We start from the raw sequence: 23000 nt of genomic DNA, 5'->3' as shown, positions 1-23000 counted from the left end.
GAGGGACCGAGGGACGCGCGGACTTTTTAGAGGGAGGGACTGGGTGGACAACTGGTCCCGCGGCGCTCGCAGAGCAGGAAAGAAGTGGTGTAGCGCTCGGCGCTCAGGGGGCCCTGTTCCCGGGGTGCCTCCGCCGAGGGGGACAAGCCCGAGGCGCGGCCAGCAGAAAGCCAGCGCACAGCAGCCGGTGCGCGGCCGCGGCGAGGGCGGGGGAAGAAAAACACCCTGTTTTCTCTCGGGCCCCCACCGCGGATCATGTACCAGGATTATCCCGGGAACTTTGACACCTCGTCCCGGGGCAGCAGCGGCTCTCCTGCGCACGCCGAGTCCTACTCCAGCGGCGGCGGCGGCCAGCAGGTAGGTGCGGGCCCCGGGTGCACCTGGCGGCGCGGGTGGACCCCCGCCTTCCTCTCGCCGCCACTGCCTCTTTTGCTTTCTTTGCCCTTTCTCGGTTTGGTGAGAAAATACCTACGGGCCACCATTGTAAGTTCTGAATTCTCATCTCCTGCCCACACCTCCTTTCACCCCCTCTACCCTCGCCAACACTTTTTTTTTTTTTTTTAACTGGAGCGGCGAGTGGGCTGAAAGAACCTACAAACCCTGTCCTTCACACTACATCGTATCCAGACAAGCTCCTGGAATTGCAGGTCCCGTTCCCAGAAGCCTGTGCCTCCCTCCTCTCCCAGGAATTCATCTCCATTCCCCTCTATCTCCGTGGTGGACTCCCCCTTCCCAAATTTTTCACGCACGGGCCCCTTCCGATATCTAGAGAACTTATTCCTGAGAAAAAGCCCTCTCCTTCTTTCCCCACCCCGACCCCGCACCTTCTCCCGCCGTTGGTCTTAGTTAATTTCGGAAAGAGGTTGGGAACTCGGAAACTGGTTGGGCTCCTTCAAGTGATCCAGAGTGAGGGCGAGAATTGTCACTCAGGGAGTCAGGTGCGAAGGTCAGGAAGAAGGAGGTCAGCCTTGATTGGCTCCGGCTGCGTGCGTCTATGTACCCTGCGCCCATCCACCTCCTGTTAGGGTCAGTCTAGGAGCCTGAACTGCCACCCAAAGGGGCGCCTTGGGGCCTGGGGAGTACCTGGGGCCAGGACGGCTGCACAGAGACGGGAAGCTGGAGAGACCTCTTCTAGGCTCCTGAATGGTTCTGGAAGCCGAGAAATAACTTGTTTCTAAAGCAGGCGGACTGGTTTGCACTGGAGAGGTTGTGCCTGCCATCTCTGTCTATAAATACCAGAATAAATACCAGAAAGTTGTTGCTAGGTTGGTGGTGCTGATGGGGTGCCTACCCTCTGCAACAGCCACCTCCCACCCCCCCCCACCCAGAGGCTTGTGAGGGAGCTGACTTAAACAAGGCTGCTAGACCCTGAAGCCCGTCTTGGTCAGGATCTGCCGAGTTTCTAGCCCAGTTGGCTGCAGCAAGAGTTGCTCTGGTTAGGCGGTGGCCTTGGCCTCTATAAGCCAGCCAACCAGGAGGGGCTGCAGTGGGCTATTCCAGGGCGGAGGGACCCTGATGGAGAATAAAATGGAAACGTGGCTCTCTTAGTAACTGAGGATATCTTATTCCAAAGTGGTTCCCCATACCTGGTGGATCCTCAAAACGCTTTTCTGTGCCTCGCCTCTACCTGCCCTGGTATCCCCATAAGCACCCACTGTAGAGAGCCTTGTCAGTGCATTGAGGGCACAGTCAGTGCATGCACCCTTAATAATGAACACTAAGGTGATGAGTTTCAAATCTTGTCCCAAAGTGATTTTGTTTGCTTTCCAGCCCCATTGGTGGTTTCTATTGAATCCAACCATCATTAGGCAATGGGTTGGAGTCATTTGACATCTATTCCCTCATTCTCCAGTTCAACAGCCCCTCTGTTTTTGTCCCTCTCTGCCTCTCCAAATCAGGAAGGAATCTTTTGATTTCTCATTTGCTCCTTTGGCTGCTGTTTCTGCGGCAGTCATCACTGAAATGTTACAACCTTGCAGCCGGGCTTTACTCAGACTCTGGGGCCTAGATGGAAAATCAGACCGGACATCAGTGCCCCGATTGAATAATCTGTGTCACTAGGGCTTTGAGCCCAGGATGTGAGTGGAGGCAATTCCCTGTTTTGGAAGAAAATCAGACAGGAAACCAGAGCTAGGAAGAAGGAAGAGAACTCAGTCCAGCAGAGTGTAATGGGGCCTCATTACCGAAGCAAAAAGCAGCTGTTGGCTAATTCCTAGCGTGCTGTAACACATGAGGATTTTGCAATTAGTAATAACTGGTGCACGGGGTTCTTGCGTATGTGCCTGTCCATTCGGCCCAGCAGCTCAAGCAAGGAGCCTTTCAAACCAGAGGGATTGGTAAGGTAATGCCGCTTTGGGCAAGTTTCTCAGCCTGTCCACTCCTGAGGAGGGGAGGGGGTGGCGGGAGGACGGGAGAGGGTTTTTCCATCATCCCTGTGACTGGGAGCAGAGCTGTTCTGTGGTCCTAAGAGCTGACGTGAGAAGCTTTTGTTATTTCACATGTCTGTGACCCCACCCGGGCTCAAGGTAACTTTATTGCATACCAGATAAAACCTGTAATCACTTTATTTCTCTTAGCTTCCTTTATGGAGAGACTTTCCTGGCAGTTGGTGATGGGCCTTCCTCCTTTTGTGGCAGCTCAGTGTAAGAGCTCTGGTTTTACCTTGGGCAAGTGAATATTATTTTTTTCTCCTCTCTTTGTTTGTGGGGTCTAATATTCCTTAGAAATTTGTTGCTGTTTACTCAGCCTAGGACTTTCTTCTCACTTCATGAAGCTTGGTCTTAACACATGGCTGTGAGTTTCAGTGACTTGACGGGGGGCGGCAGATAACTCTTTGTTAAAACCTCTGTTCTTGTATGTGGCAGGAACTTGAAGTATGAAAAATATTTCCTGTTCCAGTTATAGTTTTAATCTCAGACGTTGGTCATTGGTGATTTGATTTGCCCCTAATAGTTGCACACACACCCCCACCCCTGGCTTTTTCTTTTTATTGTTGTTTTCTCTCTTTCCTAACTTTCCTAGGAAAACACCTCCCAGATATATGCCCTGGCTGACTGCTCGACTCACGGTTTCAGGCCCTGAGCATTACGCAATCTAGCCAGTTACACAAACATAGGTCATTTCATAACTTGTTTTCATCAGCTTGGCCCCCTTTTAATGAAAAAAACAAAACAAAAACAAGACCCAGAACTTTTCCAAGGCTGCCATTTGTCTGTTTCTCAGATAACTTGTGAAAATAAATCAAAGGGGACAGTTCCTTTTTGGAACCAAGGAATAACAGAATAACTCTCTTCTTTGGCAACCATTCTTTTCCAAGAGACAGACAGACACACATACACGCACGCACGCACACACACACACACACAAAATTCCCCAGAGTGAACTTTTGCCAACTGTACCAGGCTGGGACATTCCTCACATCAAAGAACTTTTACCAGAAATGACTGTGATTCCCAAGTCAGCCCCAATCGTGCCTCTTTAGTGCCCCCTACGGGACATTCTTAGAAGAACTATCTGGGGAATGTATTTTTCCAGCCCCAGAGAGTGTTAACTTGGTGAGTTTTCGAAATTCTTAGGACTTTTTTTTTTTCTTTTTAATTCAGGACAAATAAATGCCACATATTTAACAGTGGTTAACTAGGAGTTGCTTGACCTCGAAATGCAGTTTCTTTTCTAATTTTATTTTGTTCTAAATAAAGCATGGTTGAAAAAGGAGTGCTTTTTTCTTTCTCTATTTTTATATCTGTTCATTGGCAGCACAATGTCTTCAAATTCCGAAGGCTTGTTTTCTTGATATTGTTTGTAGCAGGACACTGGAAATTGTTCGAGGAGACGGTCTTCAGAATTGGTGGGAAGGTGGGAGGTGTATATTAAGGGTCTGGTACCCTTTTTTTTTGTTTTTGCCTTGATCTCACAGATGTTGTAGATTAGGATCAAACAAAATGTTATCCCAGGAATTTGTCTGTTCCGCTGATTCTTGCTGGTGGAAGTCAGTGTCACTGGTTCATCAAAGTGAATGGGGTGAAGCAGCAGTCACGTATTGTCTGAGTGGCAGTTGAATTTTCCTATTCAAACCCCTGAGTGCACTTCCATTGCTTTATTTCTACCTGGCTCATTATTCAAGGTGAGTGTAGAGTTAGGAGCCTCTGTTTTTTTTCTTTCCTGTCTTAATACAAACACACCAGAACTTATGCATCCAAATCAGCTGTTGTCCCCTTCATAACCGTTCCTTGAGGAGACTAAATTCTTATTTGGATGTGTGGCTATTAGTCAGACTCAGAAAGATTTTACAACACCCCTCTTTGGAATTGGCTTCAGCAAATTCTTTTGAAAACCCTCCCTCCTAACATATTTTTGTCTTTTGAGGGTGAATTTAATATTTGGAAGTTATCAAAAGATCTGGCATAGAAGGAACCAAGGGTGATGTGTGAGGTCTGGGTGATCTGGCAGGGTCCGAAGCAAGATGTGACCCCAAATCCTGCTGGTCTCCATCTCAAGAGTCTTCCTGGGAGAGCAGTCACCAAGACAAGGCACACCAAAGCAGGCACCTCTGCCACCTAGACCTTTCGATTCGCCCCAACCCCCATCCCGTTACAGAGGAATAAATGCACTGATTTTGAGAATTCAGGAGGCTAGGTTTCTCGTCTATCCATTGAAAGAAAGAAAAAGAATTAGTGTTTTGTGACTCCGTCTCTTCCATGCTGTGTGTGGCATCTTTTGTGGCCACGGCATTTCCAAATGACGGCAGCTGCCCTGATGGAGGCAAATAAATCTGTTCCCAACCCCAGCTGGTAACTCTGTCCCTCTTGGACTCGCTGGGCCAGAGAGGGAAGGTGTAAGAGTCATCTTACCCAATGCCCCATCACGGGACAATGACTTGGCCATGCTCACCTGCTGTGGTTGTAGAGAGGATGAGATGGCATGCCATTCCCGTGGAGTGCAGAGCTGTCTTAGCTTGGTGGGGGTACAGAGTGGGGTCTACAGAAGGGTAGAGGGAATTCCCTCTTGCTTTGGAGTGGAATTTCTGTCCAAAAGGGCCCTGGAAGGCAAGACATCAGGGAACCTGGTGGACAACTCAGTATTGGTCACCTTCTTTTCCTTGCTTTTGTCTTTTCTTTGCTGTTCTTCACCCTAGCAGTTAGGTGAAGGAGGATAATGTGATTTGTTCAAGTGAACCTGACAGGAATCACTTGGAAAATGGGGGGGGGGGGGTGGCGCGGGATTATGAGTTATTGATGACTATTTCCATGATGACATTAGTGCTGAGCCTCAGGAATGAAAGGTCAAAGGTCAAGGTGATGTCCCATATAGAATCTGTGAAAATTGGTTGAATTCCACAGAGAAGGCTTTGGAGAACACCCCACGTTTAGTAAAAGTACAGAGCATTTGAGTCAAACTGGACCTCAGCAGGTTTATTCTGGGGCATTTGAGGCAGCATTCGCCCTGCCCTCTCCTCTTCCCCCAAGCGAGTCTCCTGGGATGTTGGAATTTTCCTTTTCCTGTGCTGGGAAACTAAAAAAAGGGGGTTCTTAAGAGAGAGAACCCAGTCTCTTCTCAGACATGCATAATCATTTCTACCTGTCGAGGCAGGTCCCAGGTATTCAGGGTTTTGATGGCTTGAGTGCTTGGTGGCCCAGTCAAGAGTCAACCTCGTGGAGAAATGCCTGGCTGAGGGGATGGACCCTGAACACCAACTCTGATTCCATCTTAAATGCCACTTCTGGGCCCCTCACGCCAGGAGTTTCTGGGATAGGCCCTGCCACATCCATGTCTGCAGGAAAGCAAACCCTGCTTCCTAGACCTTTCTGAACCTGAGGCCCTACAGAGTTCAGAAAAGTCATTTCCTCAAGTTAGCAATTTCTGGACTGAAGGGACCTCTCTGATCTGATGAAGCTGGGTAGCACTAAAGGCCCCTTGTTCCGAGCTTTCTCATAGGCAGCAGGACACACATACATACTGAGCGGCCCCAAGGCTCCCTTAAATTCAGGATAAGGAGGTTCTGCTGCCTGAAGACCCCCATCAAGGCTTGCAACCTCAACATTCGGCTTCAGGTTCTGGAGATTCACACTGGCTAGTGAGAGTCCATTGCTTGATTCCCTGGGTTAGAAGAATGGTTCTGCTTTTTTGCTTTCTCATTTCCTCTCTTTATTCTTTTCCCCTCAACCTGAGCTTACTGAGATGAGAATAATCCTCTAGGACAGAGGTCGCCAAACTATGGCCCAAGTCTTTTTGTAAATAGGGCTTAAGAGAGTCCAGGCACGCCTGTTTGTTTACATCTCGTCTGTGGCTGTACTCACGCTACAGTGCCTGAGTTGAGTAGTTGCCACAGAGACCTTATGGCCTGCAGAGTCTAAAATATTTACTATCTGGCCTTTTACAGCAAAAGTTTGCCAAACTGCCAAAGGAGGTTGGGGGGAGGGGGGCAATTTGTCCTTTTATAGGCATTCTTGCCCACCCAGAAGTCAACAGGATGACACAGTTAAATAAAGCATTTGGAGGCTCTGCCAGACTGGAATACCACATAGCCATCCAGCACCTTCCATGCTGTCCTTAGAGGAGGAGTTTTCAAGGGAGTGGAGAGCTCCAGGGGGGTCAAGTGAGGGTCCTGGGTTACCTCCTCTAGCCCCCCACCCCCAGCACACCAACATCCCTGTTGGTGCTGCAACAGGGATCAAACCACCATGTACCTGCAGCTGAGAAGCCCCATCTTGGTTTCTGTTCGGTGTTAACCCATTGGTAGAGAACTGTGATTTCTCCCCAACATGACATGTGACTGGTTCTTGGGTCCTTTTGGGAGAGAAAAACGCCAGGCTAACTTCTGGGACCACAAACTCTGAGGCTCACCTCTTCTCTCCAACTCCAGTGTCACTTTCTGAAAAATACCTTCAGAGTTGACACAAAACACAAATCTGCCAGATCTCACTTAAACTTTTGTGTGTGTCTCAGAGAGGCTCCTGCTGGAGACAAAAGCCTCCTTTAGCAGTCCCCTCTGGGGCTGGGACATTGTTTTCCTTGCAGCTCAGAAGCAGTGTGTTACCCAGATGGCTTTACCTCCCTCTGAAACGAGTTGTGCATGCATTTAGAGGCAGTCATTACCTACTGCCTTGTTTTTATTGCGTCTTGTTTTGTCTAGACCAAGCTACTGCTGCAAGGAATCTGGCTGATGGCCGGGTATGGCCTTCTGTAGACCTGCCATCACAGACAGAGTGGACCGGAGGGCCTCCTGAGAGGGGCTGAGAGTCTGCCACTTAGTCCTAAGCAGAATTAGTCTTTCCAGCTTTGCTTCAGGCTTTTGGCTCCCCTCCCTTAGCCTGAAATGGGAGCTCTTTTTTTGTTGGAATGAGAAGTCAACTTCTTGGGTGCTCTCCTGAGAGGAAAGCTGACAGCCCCCTGCCCCTCGAAGGAAGGACGTTAAACTGTCCTACTAGATGCCATGGGTGTCTTTCAAACCCAGAACCTGACTCGGGGAGAGAAACAAGAAAAATGTTGGGTGCTTCCCAGGAATGAGAAGCTGGCAGTTCTCCCAGGAGCCACCCCTTCCCCCAGACACTTCCAATGACAATGCGTGTGGTGATGGTGATGGTGGCCGTGATGGTTGTCATTGTTGTGATGATGATGATGATAGCACCTTCCATTTATTTGGAGCATCATTTCTCAACCCTGACTGCACGTTAGAACCTCCTTAGTTTTTTTTTTTTTTTAAACAGCTTATCAGAACACCACCCGAAAGCAGTGATTTTAGAACTCTAATGGTAAGGTTGGCTCCTGCATTGGTGTTTTTGAAAAGCTCCTCAGAATATTCTAATGTTGCAGCCAGGGTTGAGCACCACTGATGTGCTTTCATAGCCTGTGATTACAAGTAGCTCCTTATTTAATCCTTGTGATAGTGCAAAGAGTTTGGTGTTACTGCTCCCCTCTCCAGACAGGGAAACTGAGTCCCCAGTGACTCACCAAGGCCTCACATCCAGGCCTCCTGACTCAGATGACCTCCCAGCCTCCCTCCCAACGCAGCATCCTAAGAGATACATAGCTGCCTGGGCTTTGGTGCTTCTGCACACACTCAGCTGCTCATGTGTTCCCAATGCCCTCTTCCTTAAGGCCAGCTCTGGTTGTCTGTTTTTCCTCCTTGAAGATCATTTCCCACTTGTATCCTTCCATGTTCACTGCACCCAGCCCTCCTTCACACACACCACACATACTTAGGTACATCTGGTACTTTTCATTCAGCTCCTGATAAAAAGCCCAGTTGTCTTTGCCCTGCGAGATGACTCAGAATCCATTCTTGCACTGGGCAGCTCTCCTCATTGCCTCCCAGAATCCATTGCACTGGCAACTTCACAGAATCCCAGAAGACGTTTTATCCAGGTTAGTCTGGGAGGTGAGGCAGCCCCATCCCACCTCCTAGATTGGGGTCAGGCAGGGGAGTGAGCAAGGAAGGGTCCCCAGCTCCCTGAGCTGCAATGAAGGACTCTTAAGCTTCACTTTTATTTACACAGAAGAACACAGATGTCATCACCAGGGGCAAAGACCATGGTAGAGGCAGCTGCCATTGCTGCTGCTACTTCTAATCTTGGTTGGGCCGCAAGAGCAGGGATGCTATAGCATCCATGCTAATGTCAATGGGCTTTCATCTGGGGTCAAACAGACCTGTGCGGCCTCCTGGGTGAGGGACTGTCTGTAGGGATCCTGGGTGGGAATGACCCTGATGCTCTGTCCAGGTGCATTGGGGGTGGATATCAGCACTTGGGGCTGGACTTCAAGATAGGAAAAACAATTCTGCAAAGTGTTGCATTGTGTGGGAGAGACCTGGCCTCTCTGTCAGACCGAACTGGGTTTGAATCCTGACCCCACTGCTTATTAGAACGTGGCTTTGGATAAGTTACTTAATCTCTCTAAGCCTAAATTTCTGCCTCTAAAATGGAGATAATGGTAGTTCTTACCTCAGAGGGAGAATTAATGGGATAATCTAGGTTAAACACTACTGTGGTGCCTGTCATTTAGTAAGTGCTCAGTAAGTGTTAGTTATTATTGTTGTCATCTTTGCATCCCCCAAGTTAGGGAAGAAAGGATGTGCAGAACCTTTTGTGGGAACAAGAATCATCTGAGGCTGAGGGTTCCAGAAGGGGGGCTCTCCCCTGAAAATCTGGAAGTTGGGGGGTCTTCCCCTTCTCCCTCCTCACTTTCTAGTAGCTGCTCTGAAGGAAGGTCAGGCCCAGCTGCTGAGGAGCATGGCCCAGTTTAGCTTTGGTACTCTGTCATCATGTTATATTTTAAATAGACTGCTTCCTGCAGCATGTTCCACAGGGCTCTGCAACGTGGTCTGGGCATAAATTAAGTGACAGGGAGAAAACCCAGAGCTAGAAGCGCTAAAGTTTCCCACAGACAGGCCTGTGAGCTCGGATAGATAGATACATGAATGGGTAGAGAGAGATGCAGGATCTCTCAAGATGGGGGTGAAGGTCAAGGAGTGCAAGGACAGCAAGGGGAAGCCTGGCAGCAAAGGCTACCGCTTTCAGTCTCGTGGGTCAGGGGAGATCTTTTCATGGTCTCACACTGATGGGATCACAGCCCCATGATGAAACTTTTTGGAATGTAACAGAAGCAGACACGATAAACTTCCTGGTGATCTTTGTTGCTGTAGAGCAGTTGGTCTGCAAATCTCCTTAAAGGATACTAAGCTGGTACCTGGGGAATAAGAGCAAGTGACCCAGAGGCTTAGGTGGCCCAGATGGGAGGCCTGCTGTCCTGCAGATAGGGGCATAGCTGGCCTGGAGGGTTTCAGAGAGGGCCTGCTGGGATGTGAGCTGCTGAGGACCACATCTGTCCTGGCAGCCATTGGGGATATGACCACATCTTTCCTGAGCCGGTGGGGGATGGAGTTTCCAGGACCTCAGTCAGGGAGCAGATCTGACGGGGAAGAGTTAAGATCCCCTTGATTCTTGGATGTGCAGGAACCCCGCCCAGTTATCCTGACCTCGGCACTCCAGGCACTGACCCTACTTTCTGCTGGTTTTGGCCTTCTATCTCGGCTTGGCCTGTTTTGCAGTATTTGTTGGCTCAGTCCTATCTTCCTCTTCATTTCAGAAATTCCGGGTAGATATGCCTGGCTCAGGCAGCGCCTTCATCCCTACCATCAACGCCATCACGACCAGCCAGGATCTGCAGTGGATGGTGCAGCCCACGGTGATCACTTCCATGTCCAGCCCATACCCCCGCTCGCACCCCTACAGCCCCCTGCCAGGCCTGGCCTCTGTCCCCGGGCACATGGCCCTCCCGAGACCCGGTGTGATCAAGACCATTGGCACCACGGTGGGCCGCAGGAGGAGAGATGAGCAGGTACAGTTCTGTTCGGGAGCCACATTAGTGGCTTTATAGTGCAGAGTGTTTTCCTGCAGACTGGCGAGGAGCAGGGTGTGTGTTCTGGGAGCACTGGGGAGATGAAGGAACTCAGGACCCTCCTCCTTGGAGGCAGAGCATGTGACCTGAGAGTCAGGTATCTTGCCCATGTCCCTTAGAATCTCTGAGTCTCAGTTTCCTCAGCTGCAAAATGGGGATGGTGTCTTGCTAGCCAGGACTTGCTGCCACTGGAATGAGATCATGGTGGGAAAGCACGTGGTGAATGATGAGGCGTCAGCACACGGGCAGGACTGTTGGGACCTGCCTACAGCAGTATCCTCTGATCCTTGGCAGAGGGACCATGGGACAAGCAGCCGATGAACCCTGGCGGGGAGCCCTTTGTGGGCTTATCCCTTAAGTGTCTCCTAGTATCTAGTATGGGCAAGAACCCAGCTGTCCTAAAGGGGCCCACTTCCAGGCCAGTACTGCCTACGGTGTGTCCATCACCCCTCCATGTCCCAGGCCTCCAACTCGAGGCTGGAGCCCATTTCAAGTGCCTGGGATGCACATTCCGGAAACATATCTGGGACTCTGGGGTCTTTGGAATCTGCTCAGCTCCTTAAGCTCCAGGGACACATTGGGGAGCGGGGGTCAGACAACAGCAGCCTTTTTTCCCCTCAAGGGGCTTAGCTTTGAGCAGGAGCCAACCTGGCTGGGAGGGATGCCAGAAAGGGGTGGGGCCTCTGCTCTCTAGATAGCATCTACCCGGGCCTCCAAAGGTCTATCGTCTGTATTAGCGGAGAGTGGGGCAGTGATGGCCCCCCGCTTCCCAAAAGAGAAATCAGAGTCATGCATAATTCTAGAAAGGAGGGAATGAGCCTTGTAAGAGCCCCACCTGTCCCCCTTCGCAGATGACACAGCCAAACAGCTACCTGGGGCTACTTGGCCAGTGAGTGGGGAAGTGTGGTCTAGAACCAGGCCTCTGGGATTCCACCCCTCTGCAGTGCTCTTCCTACAATGCCATGCCACCGTGAGTCCAAGGAAGGGAAATACTTTAGTAGCAGAATCCCTTTTTCAACTGAAATATTAGCCTGGAGAATTACTTCGATTACAGCTTTGGAACCCCTTCCCATTTCAGTCACTGTCCACCTGCACTCTGGGATCCCCAGGCCCACAGTGTTCCAATACAAGGACCTTCCAAACGTGGTGCCAGTGGCTAACTGTGGGTCCAGTGCCACTAGTCCCTTTGTGTGTGCCAAGTCACTTCAGTTGTGTCTGATTCTTTGTGACCCTATGGACTGTAGCCTGCTAGGCTCCTCTGCCCGTGGAATTCTCTAGGCAAGAATACTGGAGTGGGTTGCCATGCACTCCTCCAGATCTTTCCCACCCAGTGATCGAACCCGTGTCTCTTATGTTTCCTGAATTGGCAGGTGGGTTCTTTTCTGCTAGTGCCACCTGGGAAGCCTGCCACGAGTTCCCAGGATACTTAGAATTACAAGGATCACTGCTTTGAGGAACCAGAAGCTTTTACACGAGTCCCGTTCCTCTGAGGACAAAGCTGGGCCTTGTATCCGCTACTTGTTGGCTTGTTCTCTTAATGGCCGGACCTTGTGCAGGGGCAGCATGGGGAGATGTGTGTAATAGACACTAACGGTTCCCAGGTCCTGTTGGGCTTCTGCTCCTGGGGCAAGTGGCCAATACCCTCCTCCTCCCTGCTGCTTCCATGCTTGTAGTTATAAATATGCAGTAGCAGTGATCCCAGTGTCTTCTATAACTGTGCTTCCTTCAGGGAACTCAGGGTACCAAGCTTTATCTCCTGGTATGTAAAGGACCCCTTATCCTTTACAAGCTAGGCTTGTGAGGGACTCCCAGGTTAGCAGGACAGCCAAGCAAGATGTGCTAAATACTCTTCATTCTTTTGTCCAACTCTTTGTGACCCCACGGACTGTAGCCTGCCAGGCTCCTGTGTCCATGGAATTCTCTAGGCAAGAACACTGGGGTGGGTAAGCCATTCCATTCTTCAAGGGATCTTCCTGACCCAGGGATCCAGCCAGGGTCTCCTTTGCAGGTAGATTCTTTACCATCTGAGCTACCAGGGAAGTCCTTTTTCTGGACCCAGGTCACACCAAATTTGCAAGATTAGAGAGGAAGAGACTTTGGAGACTGGCTTTTCTAAATCTCCCTCTGCACCCATTTTACAGATGAGGAAACTGATGCCTAGAAAGAAGGGCCTTGCCTAGGCTCATGCAGTGAGTGGCAGCAGAGCCAGGATTGGAATCCATCCCCTTTGACCTTCAACCCTGTGATTTTTCCCATCACACCACCCAGGCGTGCCCTTGGAGAGTTTCCTTCTGTTTTTGAGATAGAAGGAGAGAGCCAGGAACATTTTATCCCATGTCAATTAGGAGTTCAGACCATCATGCAACAGCTTAGAGGAAGCCTAGGCAGCAGCATCCTAGAACTTGGCTCCTCAGGTTGCTAGCTCTAGGGTCTTTTCTCTGAGGCTCACTTCTGCCTTCCCAGCCTCCCCCAGGGGGCAGAGGCTGTTATGGCGCTGGCCTGGTGTCTCATTGCCCTCCTCTGGGGCCTGCCCCGGAGGCTCCCTCTGAGGCCACCAGTGGCGGGGAAGGGAGGGTGTGTGTGGCTTGTGGGTGGGTACGTGGTGGTGTGACACACTCATGCTGTAACCATATTGTCACCGCCCCTGAACATTTCCTATGCCAAGAGCTCCCACAAGTTGCCCTGTACCTCACCAGACACTTCTTAGAAGAGAGAAACTTCTAAGGCACTGGGGAGAACAGAATCTGTCCAGGGGGAATGGAGGCAGAAGTGGATCAGGACCAGCTCTCTGTCTTGTCTGCCCCTCATCAGTGAGGGAGCGCGGTGCTAGCTGGGCCTCAAGGGGAGCCCTGGTAGCCTTTTGATGCTGAGCCCTGAACCTGGGGCTGCAACAGGGCCATCAGGCTCTCTCGGTCCCTCTCGGGCTCAGGCTGAGATGGATTTTGGAGCGGCAGGTATTCAGGGCCTTGGCCAAGTGTCCTTTTGTGACCTCAGCCTGTGATCCTCTGTGATCCCACAGAGAATAGGGTGCCCCCGTCTGTGTTCTCTGGGTGTCTGGTTGATTTGCTGCTCAGTGAGTGCAGCAAGGGTATCAGAGAGGAGACCTCTGGACTGCGTTGTCTTCTTTCCAGCACTTTCTGGTTTAGAGAAGACTCACACTGCGTCTCATCTGATCCCTGCAGAAGCTTTGTGGGAGGCGGGGCAGGTCCTATTAACCCCACTTTCCAAATGAGGATCTGAGGCTCGGAGGGTCAGTAATCTGTCTGGGTCCATCCAGAAGTGCCACATCTGCGTTTGGCTCTGAGCCACCCGACACCTCTCAGGAGAGAGACCATGGAGCCATCAGCTTTCCCGGGGAGGTGGGGCAGGGGCTTGAGGAGGGAAGTGGAGCCAGGATCCAGTGTGGGCTCGAAGACCAGGCCTTTGTAAGAGGGTTGAAGACTAACAGGAATGTAATGTTACCAGCTGGATGGGCTCAGGTCAGTGTGCCCCACGTGGAGGCCGCTGCAAGGACAGATGGTGCTAGGGAGGGACACAGTGATGCTATGCCCTGCTTTGCAGGCAGCGTCCTGGGGACTCTGGCCTGGGCCCAGCCTGGGGAGTGGCTCCCTTACTTGCAGGCTGGCTGGAGGTCCAGGCAGCATCCCTCAGGGGGGCAGCTTCTCTTTCAGCCCTCCAAAAATGGCTTTGGCCTTTTCCCCACATGTCCCTTGAGGGGAGGACTTGGGCCTTACTGCCCCCAGAATCTTCTAAGCCCCCAGTACATCACTTGGCACTTAGATGGTGTGCTGTCAGGGTCTGATCACTGAAGGAGGGGGTCTTTCCTTTTGAATTCCTTCCTGCCTTGGCCCACAGCCATCTACTCACATCAACTCTGGAATGGCTCTATGTAAACAGAGTATCAGCCCTGGTGGTGGAGCAGAGTTCTTGCCCTCTGGCCTGAGCTGCAGGCCCCTAACCAGCTTCCTGGTGAGGAGCTAGGTCATAAGCTCTACAGGCGGATTTTTGTTCATTCGGTTCGCTGACAAATCTCTAACCCCTCAAACCATGCCTGGCATGTTGAAGGGCTGGTTGGTTGCATGAGTAGATGTGGTGGGCAGCAGAGTTTTAATCTGCTCCAGGGCTCCTCCTCCTCTTTGCTCGTTCTGCCCAATCCAGCACTGTGCCAGGCACACTGGTGAGTCCTCTGGGTTGAACTGCGAGCAGCCAGCACTCGAGGGCTGGCAGAGGGACTTGGGAGTGGGGTGGTCCTCCCTCCCGCCATCTGGCAAGAGAACATGCACCCCCCCCTCCGGGTGGTTCTTACTCTGGGCCCAGCTACATAATCAAGTGGGGATAATAAGGCTTGCAGAGCAGGCAGAGTGTTGGGGAGGAGTAGTTAGGCCGAGTTGGGAGGAAGCTGCTTAAGTGGGTGGGGCCAGGCCTGGCACAAGGGGACTCTCTGGGGAACGGTCCCAGCTCATTCTCTCGGGTCTTGGCACTGAATCAGGGCTGACATGTCACATGCTGCCATCATGCCTGGGCTGGTGAGTCTCTGACCCATGGCTACCCTGCTCTCCCTTCAAACACGTGACATCACCTTCTGGGGGCTGGGGTTTAGTTCTGAGTGCTCCCCCTACCCCCAGGCACCCAAACTGGGGTGAGGTACATGTTCTGGGGCCCCTGAGCCACGTTCCTCTTGCCTTCCTCCTTCCCTGCCCGGTCCCAGAAGGGGTTCTTCCCCTACTTACAATGCGGTTAAAAGCGGAAAAGCTTTGTGAGCCACGCACCCGAGCCTAACCGTGATCCTTGGCCCTGGCCTCTAGCTGTCCCCTGAAGAGGAGGAGAAGCGTCGAATTCGGAGGGAGAGGAACAAGCTGGCTGCGGCCAAGTGCCGGAACCGCCGCCGGGAGCTGACGGAGAAGCTGCAGGCGGTGAGGAGCCCTGCGTGGGGTGGGCGCACTCCTGGGTGGGCTGAAGCTGGGACCCCAGGGCTCCCGGCCCTCTCCCCTCCCTCCCTCACCCCTAGTAACTGACAGAGTTAGTATGGGCAGAAGCATTCCTTCTTCTGAGCACATGGGTCAGCCCTGCTCTGATTTGAAGGAGGTGGGTGGGGAGAAGGGAGCTGGCCTTTATCACCCAGCATGGACCCAGAAAGAACTGGATAAGCTTCTTGGGCCTGGCACCCTGTTCACCTCAGCATCTGAAGGATTCTGTGCTGAGATCTGCTGGGGCTCCTGGGCGAGGGATGGCAGAGGGTGTCGCCGTTGCCGGCCAGCAGCCAGGCAGGCCCAAACCTGCCCCCTCCAGGGTTCCTCTTCCCAGGTTCCAGCCGCCCCCATGCCTGCCTGCCTGCCGCCGGCAGGAGTGGGCCCAGCCTGGCTTCAGCCATCTGGTTCTCTGGGCTTCTCCACCTCTGCAGGGTCTTGGCGCTCCCTGGGTCTCATGGGTATGGATCATAGGCAGCTGAGTTGTACTATCTTGGGGTTTTCTCATATCCTCTGTGGGCGGGAGGGTTCCCCGCCTCTGCTCTGATCCTGAAGCTGTCACCTCATTGGTACCTCATTCTGCCCTGTGAGTCATTCTCCCCTGCTAGCTAATTGCCCCCACCTGGGGGCCTTCAGCCCCGCCCTTCCCTCCCCAAACCTTGACCTGACCGACATCACGTAACTCCCTCCAGAGCCCAGCCCTCCAGGAGGGGCCGTGTGCCGTGTGGAGGAAACCCAGAGCCAGGACTGACTCTTCCTGGGTGGAATGTTTTCCAAGTGAGGAGATGAGGTGAACTGTGTCAGTGGTCATTGCACTGAGCAGCCAGGTTGGAGCTCTGGAAATCGAAATGGACTTGCAAATCCTATTACTTTATTTAATCCTCCCAGCTACCATTCCCCTGCTTCCACTTCTCTTTGTCCATCCCAGAGCCCTTGTTCATGGGCCTTAAATGTGCACCGGGTGAATTCTATGATGCCCTTGGTAGTGGCCTGTGGAGGTGTTAGAGGCGGGAGGAGGAGTGGGAGCTCTCCGATGCCAGGTGGGGCAGATCCATTAGTGATCAGCACTCCCCGGGAGACACCCCGGAGAGCCCTCCCCACCACTAACCTTTCAGGGAGCCATATCCCCCTGGGTCTACCCCCAGGTGCTTCTGCCACCAGCCCCAGAATAGCCTGTGCCCCAAGGCCCGTCGGTTTTCCTCCCCTCTCTCCCCTTGAAGCCTCACACCCTACACCCCCGCCTCCCCACGACCTAGCCACCCAGCCTCTGAGCCACATCCTGCACAGGAAGCCTCTCAGAAGCTCATGACGTTCATCAGACCCTTGAGACAGATGGAAAGTTTTTTTCACTCCGGAATATGCTGTACTCTGCTTAGCAAAGCTCTGGCCCATGTCATCTCGTTCTCAAACAGGAATCTGTGTTCGGGAAAAGTGGGGAGGAGGCTGGTGACACATACCTCTCCGTAAATTCCATGACGACCCCCCCACCTCCCGCCACCACGTGCATCTGTTGCTTCTCTAGCTTTGTGTGAAAGGAGGGGCTGAGGTCCTTGCAGAGGGTCCCTGCCGGCCTCATTTGCCCACTCAGGCTGGCAGGGGTCTCATCTGTTGAAGCATGGGGGCTGAACTGAATGTTCTCTCGGGGTTCTGTGAGTCCTGAAGAGCAAAAAAAGAGAAGAGGGGCAGTGAAGATCCAGTGGGATGGATTGAGTGCTTCCTACAAGCCAGCTACTCCTAGGCTTGTGTGTGCAGACAAATATCCAGTCACGCAGCTCAGAGTTCAGTGTCGATATGTCCCTGGCGAGCTGGAGGGGCTTGAAGAGGCATGGGGGGTGGGGGGAGGGATGCAGCTGCCTGTTCTGCTCCCTTCCCCCGCCAGGTCTCACTATTACTCACCCCCTCGGAGTACCAGGGGCAGTCCTGACAGAAAAGCGTAGTAGCACGTGGACTCTGCAATCAGATATATTGGAGTCAGATCCAGGCTACCCTATCTGCTTACTCTGGCATCGGGCAAATGGTTAAACCTCTTGGAAACTCAGTTTTATTATTAGTGCTCAGTCATGGCCACTACAAGGGTTAATTCACCCTTCCTCCAAGCTGACTCACCTCTACTCTCAACCTGGAGTTCTGGAAACAAGGAATCCTGAACATGCAGGTGGCCCAGAAGCAGTCGGGTGTGAGCTCACTAGCTTCATGGTCAGCCCTCTGAGGACCGTGTTTGGTTTTCCCTCTCTCACCCAGATCTGACACCCCCTGGCCCATCTCCTACCATCCTTCACATCCTTCCCCTCTTCCCCTGCAGGAGACTGAGGAGCTGGAGGAGGAGAAGTCGGGCCTGCAGAAGGAGATCGCCGAACTGCAGAAAGAGAAAGAGAAGCTGGAGTTCATGCTGGTGGCCCATGGGCCCGTGTGCAAGATCAGCCCCGAGGAACGCCGGTCCCCGCCGGCCTCTGGGCTGCAGGCCCTGCGCGGCGGGGCCAGTGGAGGGGTCGGTGCCGTGGTGGTGAAACAGGAGCCCCTGGAAGAGGACAGCCCCTCGTCCTCATCGGCGGGGCTGGACAAGGCCCAGCGCTCCGTGATCAAGCCCATCAGCATTGCTGGGGGCTTCTATGGCGAGGAGCCCCTGCACACCCCCATCGTGGTGACCTCCACTCCTGCCATCACTCCGGGCACCTCGAACCTCGTCTTCACCTACCCCAGTGTGCTGGAGCAGGAGTCGCCGGCGTCGCCTTCTGAGTCCTGCTCCAAGGCTCACCGCAGAAGCAGTAGCAGTGGGGACCAGTCATCAGACTCCTTGAACTCCCCTACTCTGCTGGCTCTGTAACCCAGCTCCCAGGGGCAGGGGTGGGGTCCTCGTCACTGCCTCCTGCCCAGGGACCAGCACCTTCCAGCGCTCCGGGGCCGTGAGGAAAAGAGGGGGACCCTGCCAGAGAGCTTCCTGGCTCTGGGGAGACCCAGGTGGGATTTGGTGGTGAGTCGCCGGAGGACTTGGATGAGCTCTTGGAAGGCACAGGACCTCCTCCTCCCTCGTCCATCTCGCAAAGCAAATCCGTTTCTTGAAAAACATTGGAGAACTTGGTTTGGTGGACTCGGGCATCTCCCTGGCTTCTGAAGAGCCTGAAGCTGGTTTGGGCCATTCTTGTCCCTCAGTTCCGATGTGTCTCTGGAGTGATGGTGTCCTTCCCGCCCCACCAAGCATGCTCAATGCCTTTTTGTTTTCACCTTCCCTCTATTTGCCCTTCCTTCCCCCAGTGTCAATTTCACTTCCTCTTAGTTTTTTATCGAATTTGCCATGACATTTCATCTGGGTGGTCTGAATAGTAAAGCTCTTCATTTCTGAAGAGGGGGCAGCAGGGTGACTCTTTGGCTGGGGCTGACTTGTCCAGAAGGGGACAGTCCATGTGCAATACAGAACCTTCCCTCCTCTGACACTTCTGGTCCACCACCATCTCCGGAACCGCCAGCAGGGCTCCTTGAACTCTCCAGGAGAGGCCACCATCGCCAGGAGGTTTGGAGGACCCTTCCTCCCCATCCTCGGAGACAGCTTTTGGAGGAGCAGCTTGGCCAGAAGACAGGGTGTGAGTGAGACAGCGGGGGCACGGATTGGGTTTGCCAAATGCCTAATTACCAGGCCAGGAATGGCCAGGAATAGTGCCAGCGGGCCACACGGGTGTCCCAGCCAGCCTCTCTTCACCCCGTGTCTTGAATAGGACGTCTCTTGTAATTACCGCCTCGTCGTTCAGCCCTGGACCCTTCTCTCCTTCCTTCCTCGGAGCCACACGTCACTCCGAGTCCCTGCCTGCTCCACCCTCCCCCACCCTGCCTCTCAGGGTGACGCCGCCCGTGGAGGTTTAATGAGCGTGGGCCTGGCCCCTCCCCAAGCCTCAAAATCGCCTCTGCTGTGGATGGAAAGGAAGGGGGAGGAAGGAGGGAGGCAGTCAGAGTGGGGTTTGCCTCGCAGCAGCCCCAGCGCCTGCTTCTCACCTCTCACCAAGGTGCTGGGCCATGCTACCCTCTGTGGTCATCTGCTACCTGATGGATCTCGCGCTTGTTCTCTTACACTCCCCTACCCCCTCACCCCAGTGTGCTTCCCAGGTCCACCAGCCAGCTGTGAACAGCTGGCCCAGAGCTGTTGTTGTGGCTTGCAGCTTATGTGCCATTCCCCAGGGGCTGCTGAAATCAGAGATGAATCCCACTGCAAGAGAGCTGCCCTTTCCTGTGGGGTGGAGGATGGGGAAAGGGGGTCCTCCAGCCGTCCCCCCACCTCCTCCCGGGAGGACAGCTCCGCAGAGCTCAGCGGAGTCCCCGCCTGCCACCCCTCGGAGACTTTTTTTCTCCCCAAGGCTGGTCTTCCAGCATTGGCCTCTGCTGGCCTAGTACTCTGAGGGAGGCCCCGCTATTGTGATTCAGCTCTAGAGATCATTGTATGATAATTTAAAACTATATAGATATTATTTAAATCAACCCAGTGGGGGTTAAATCTCAAAGTTGGACTTGGGAGAGGGAGAAAAAGTGATGACATGATTGCTCACCTGTTCCCTTCACAGACCCAGGCCTGGCACGCCGGCTGGTATTTAATGTTCATTACTCACTTGCCATGCCCTAGACACACCGAATGGAACAACCCAATGCCTAAAATACGCAGCCCACTATGACCGGGAGTGATGTGTGGAGGGGTAGGACTTGCAAAGAGAGGAGACTAAAAGAAACAGGATTTTCCCCCCAGATGCTTTAAATATGTTATTTCCCACATTCCTTGGCTGTGACGCTGCCCCCCAGTTCCCCAGAAGTTCTGGGAGGGGCGCTTCTAATAAGATGGGGCCTTTGGGTTTCTGGCTTCAGATTAATCAAGGACACAGAGGTCAGCTAGGAGTAGCAGGAGACAGGCAAAAAGAACTGGGGTGAACTCAGCTCTGAAAGACTTAATCATCTCAAGTGGTATTTGTGGCCAACTGGGAGCTATTTCTTTTTGAATATATGTATTATATATTTCTTAAATGAAGCTGCTCTCTGGTGTTTTGTTTCTAAAGTCCCTTTGTGCCCCACTTTGCACAGCTCTGATCCCAAGGCAGGCCCTGGCATGTGACGTGGGGCCAAGCTGGACATTCCTGAAATGGAGTCTGGCTTTAGTTCAGATTTCAAACTGCATTGGCTTTGGGACCAGCAGAAAGCAAGAACCCAGCCGCCTTGCAGGACTTCGAGGCCTCTGAGCTGTGTTTCTATTCAGGACCCTCTAACTTTGTTCTTGGAGGTAGTTTGGCTTCCTCAAAGCCAGAGGTTATTTGGAGAATTCACTCTTGACTCACAGGCATATCCTCAGTCACTGCCTTCTGGCTGGTTCTCTAAAGTTGCTGCCAGACACCAGGCCTGCTGCTTCCTCCTCCTTCCTTTCTCCTCCTCCTCGGGAGCAGCGGCAGGGGGAGCCTTTGGACTTGGGCAGGGAACCCCATGCCCCCCTGTGTCCCCAGCCGTGAGGCAGCTGGTGTGGACTCCAGTTGGGCTGCAGGCAGCTCTGGGACCACATAGGGCAGGCACTCCTTGACAGGCTGGTGTGAAACACACAGTCCCCTTGGCCACCTGGCTAGCCTCTTGGGAACAGCCCTCTTCCTGTCGAGTGGATGGGGACAGCTGCTGACACAGGACAGAGAGAAGATCCCAGGTGAAGCTTAGGCAATTACCAGAGCCAACTCAAAGCAGAGAATTCACTGGGGAAGTTTTCAGAAAGAAATCATTTTTCTGCCTGTGAGACTGGCCAGGTGTCTTCACTGTGGCCCATCCCACAGGCAACTCAAAGCCAGGAACCATCAGAGGCTACTGGTTCCCTTTCTCAGGCTTTGGGGAAGGGAGTCTCCTCTCTGTTCCCACTAGGCTCCATCTTAAGATTGAGCTCAACTTACAGGCGTTGGGACTTTTCTCCCTTTTCCTTGATGGACCAACAGTGCTTCTTGCAATCTCACCTTGTAACTGTTAGGTTGATTTCCTCCCTTGATCAGACATCCATGTGGCCTCTTTAAGAAGGAAAAGAATAGCACCTACTATGTGCCAGGCACTGTGTTAGGCACTTTTATATATATATACTCTCTTTAGGGTGAGACTAAGTGATGAGGACTTCCCTTATTAAAAGCCCACCACTAATGGATCAACAAAAACACTTGGAGGTGAGAAGGTCTTTCTCCAAAGATCCAAGGCAAGATTGCCTTCAGTCTGAGGTTTGTTCTCAAAGACCCACCCCCTACAATATCCTCCCACCTCTAAATGTGTTTCCCCTGTGATGTGCTCCTTTGCACTCTTCAGATGGTTAACCTGAGTCCTTATAGAATTTGTGGACCAATAGGATATGTGGCGTGTGTAACTTTCTTTTAAAAACTTAAGTAAAGTGGTCTTGCTACTTTCTGCTTGTTGAGTCTTCTTGGCATTCAGTCTTAAAAGCCAGCATCTCACTATTTATTGACGGGTCGTGTGTATGTGTGCGTGCGTGCGTGCGTGCGTGTGTACATTTCTAGGTGTGCCCATGTCCTCCTGCACCTTTTAAAAAGGAAACCCAGTCACCCCACTACCTATGTGACATCTTCTCATACTTCTAGTATATTGGTCATATATCAACAAAGGGTTTTAATTTTCTAAGGCTGACATGTTCAGGAGGAGCTGGGTCAAATTTTGAGCAGGGCATGGGAAGGGAAGGGGGAGAAGTAATTGACATTTATTTTATTATTTATTTTAAATGTTTACATCTTTGTGTTGTACCAAGCCTGAATAGAAACAGATAGCATTAAAATGCTCAGTTCTTCTCTCCCTCTCTTTCTTCTTTATAATTTTTTTTTTTAATTTAGGCTAATGATGCTTTGTTTCTAAAATGATTTGTGACTTGTGCTGTATAAACTGTATAAAAAAAGGTTCTGTTTTTAAAGATGGTGTGTCATTCCCCTGGGGACAGTGGTCACCAAGAACTCTACGTTAGAACACAAGGAAAGATCCTGCTCTGTTCATCAAAAATTATTTTCTGTGTATGATTAAAAGTTTATTCCATTTATTTTAGTTTGTGGTTACTTGATGTCGAGGAAGAAAAATGTTCACGTTTGTATAAAGAATAGGTATCAGGGTGTCTTTTCTGAAGTGACAGATGTATATATAGTATTTTGGTATATCGTGGCAAATCAAAAGCTTCGTGCATCTGTATTTGAGGTATGTTGATGATGTGGAATAAAGACTGCTCTAAGATCCTGGAGGTAAAAAAAAAAAAACATTGTACAAGATTCCTACAGCTTGATGGGGGAATTTAATTATCTTTCTGAGCACCTTGTCTTTTTTTTTTTTTTTTAAATATTGGTGAAATGGTCCCATTGGGAAGGCTTCTAAATAGGCCTCTCCAGGCAGGACTATGAGCTCAAAAATCTTTGTATAGTTTTGAAATTTGAGGAGTAGCTCAGCTCTGAAGCATCTCTGGTGGTGTTTTGTTGTTGTTTTGTTATTTTACTGTAATACAAGCCTACAGTATTTGCACTAAAGAAAGCTTGTTAGAAAAAGCTTGCTGCTATGGAAGAAAGAACATATTACAACTTTTTTTCCTTTTTTTTTTTTGTTAGCTTTTTCACTTTCAATTGAGTAGCTTTTTGTAGAATAAAATGAATTAAGATTGAA

General features: G+C 51.6%; 1 protein-coding gene across 4 annotated transcripts; it reads left to right on the top strand.

Moving 5' to 3' along the window:
- The first annotated feature begins 243 nt into the window (after nucleotides 1-243).
- FOSL2 (FOS like 2, AP-1 transcription factor subunit) lies at nucleotides 244-23000 on the top strand. 4 transcript variants are annotated; one of them, XM_061432954.1, is made up of 4 exons: nucleotides 244-357; nucleotides 10084-10335; nucleotides 15201-15308; nucleotides 17665-23000. In XM_061432954.1, the coding sequence occupies exons 1-4, from the start codon at nucleotides 256-258 to the stop codon at nucleotides 18184-18186; spliced, it is 984 nt and encodes a 327-aa protein (XP_061288938.1). In that variant the 5' UTR covers nucleotides 244-255; the 3' UTR covers nucleotides 18187-23000. The 4 variants fall into 4 exon arrangements, with proteins under 4 accessions (XP_061288938.1, XP_061288939.1, XP_061288942.1 ...); XM_061432955.1 differs by lacking the exon at nucleotides 244-357 and adding an exon at nucleotides 1346-2336; XM_061432958.1 differs by lacking the exon at nucleotides 244-357 and adding an exon at nucleotides 1348-2341.

The sequence above is a fragment of the Bos javanicus genome, chromosome 11 (genome assembly GCF_032452875.1).
Source record: "Bos javanicus breed banteng chromosome 11, ARS-OSU_banteng_1.0, whole genome shotgun sequence".
NCBI lineage: Eukaryota > Metazoa > Chordata > Mammalia > Artiodactyla > Bovidae > Bos > Bos javanicus.
The sequence above is the reverse complement of the archived record's forward strand: the minus strand, read 5'-3'. Positions and strand labels throughout refer to the sequence as shown.

Coding starts and splice junctions, on each gene's coding strand:
- FOSL2 (XM_061432954.1), top strand. CDS start 256: ATGTACCAGGATTATCCCGGGAACTTTGACACCTCGTCCCGGGGCAGC. Junction 358..10,083: donor GCGGCGGCGGCGGCCAGCAG/GTAGGTGCGGGC, acceptor TCTTCATTTCAG/AAATTCCGGGTAGATATGCC. Junction 10,336..15,200: donor GCAGGAGGAGAGATGAGCAG/GTACAGTTCTGT, acceptor CCTGGCCTCTAG/CTGTCCCCTGAAGAGGAGGA.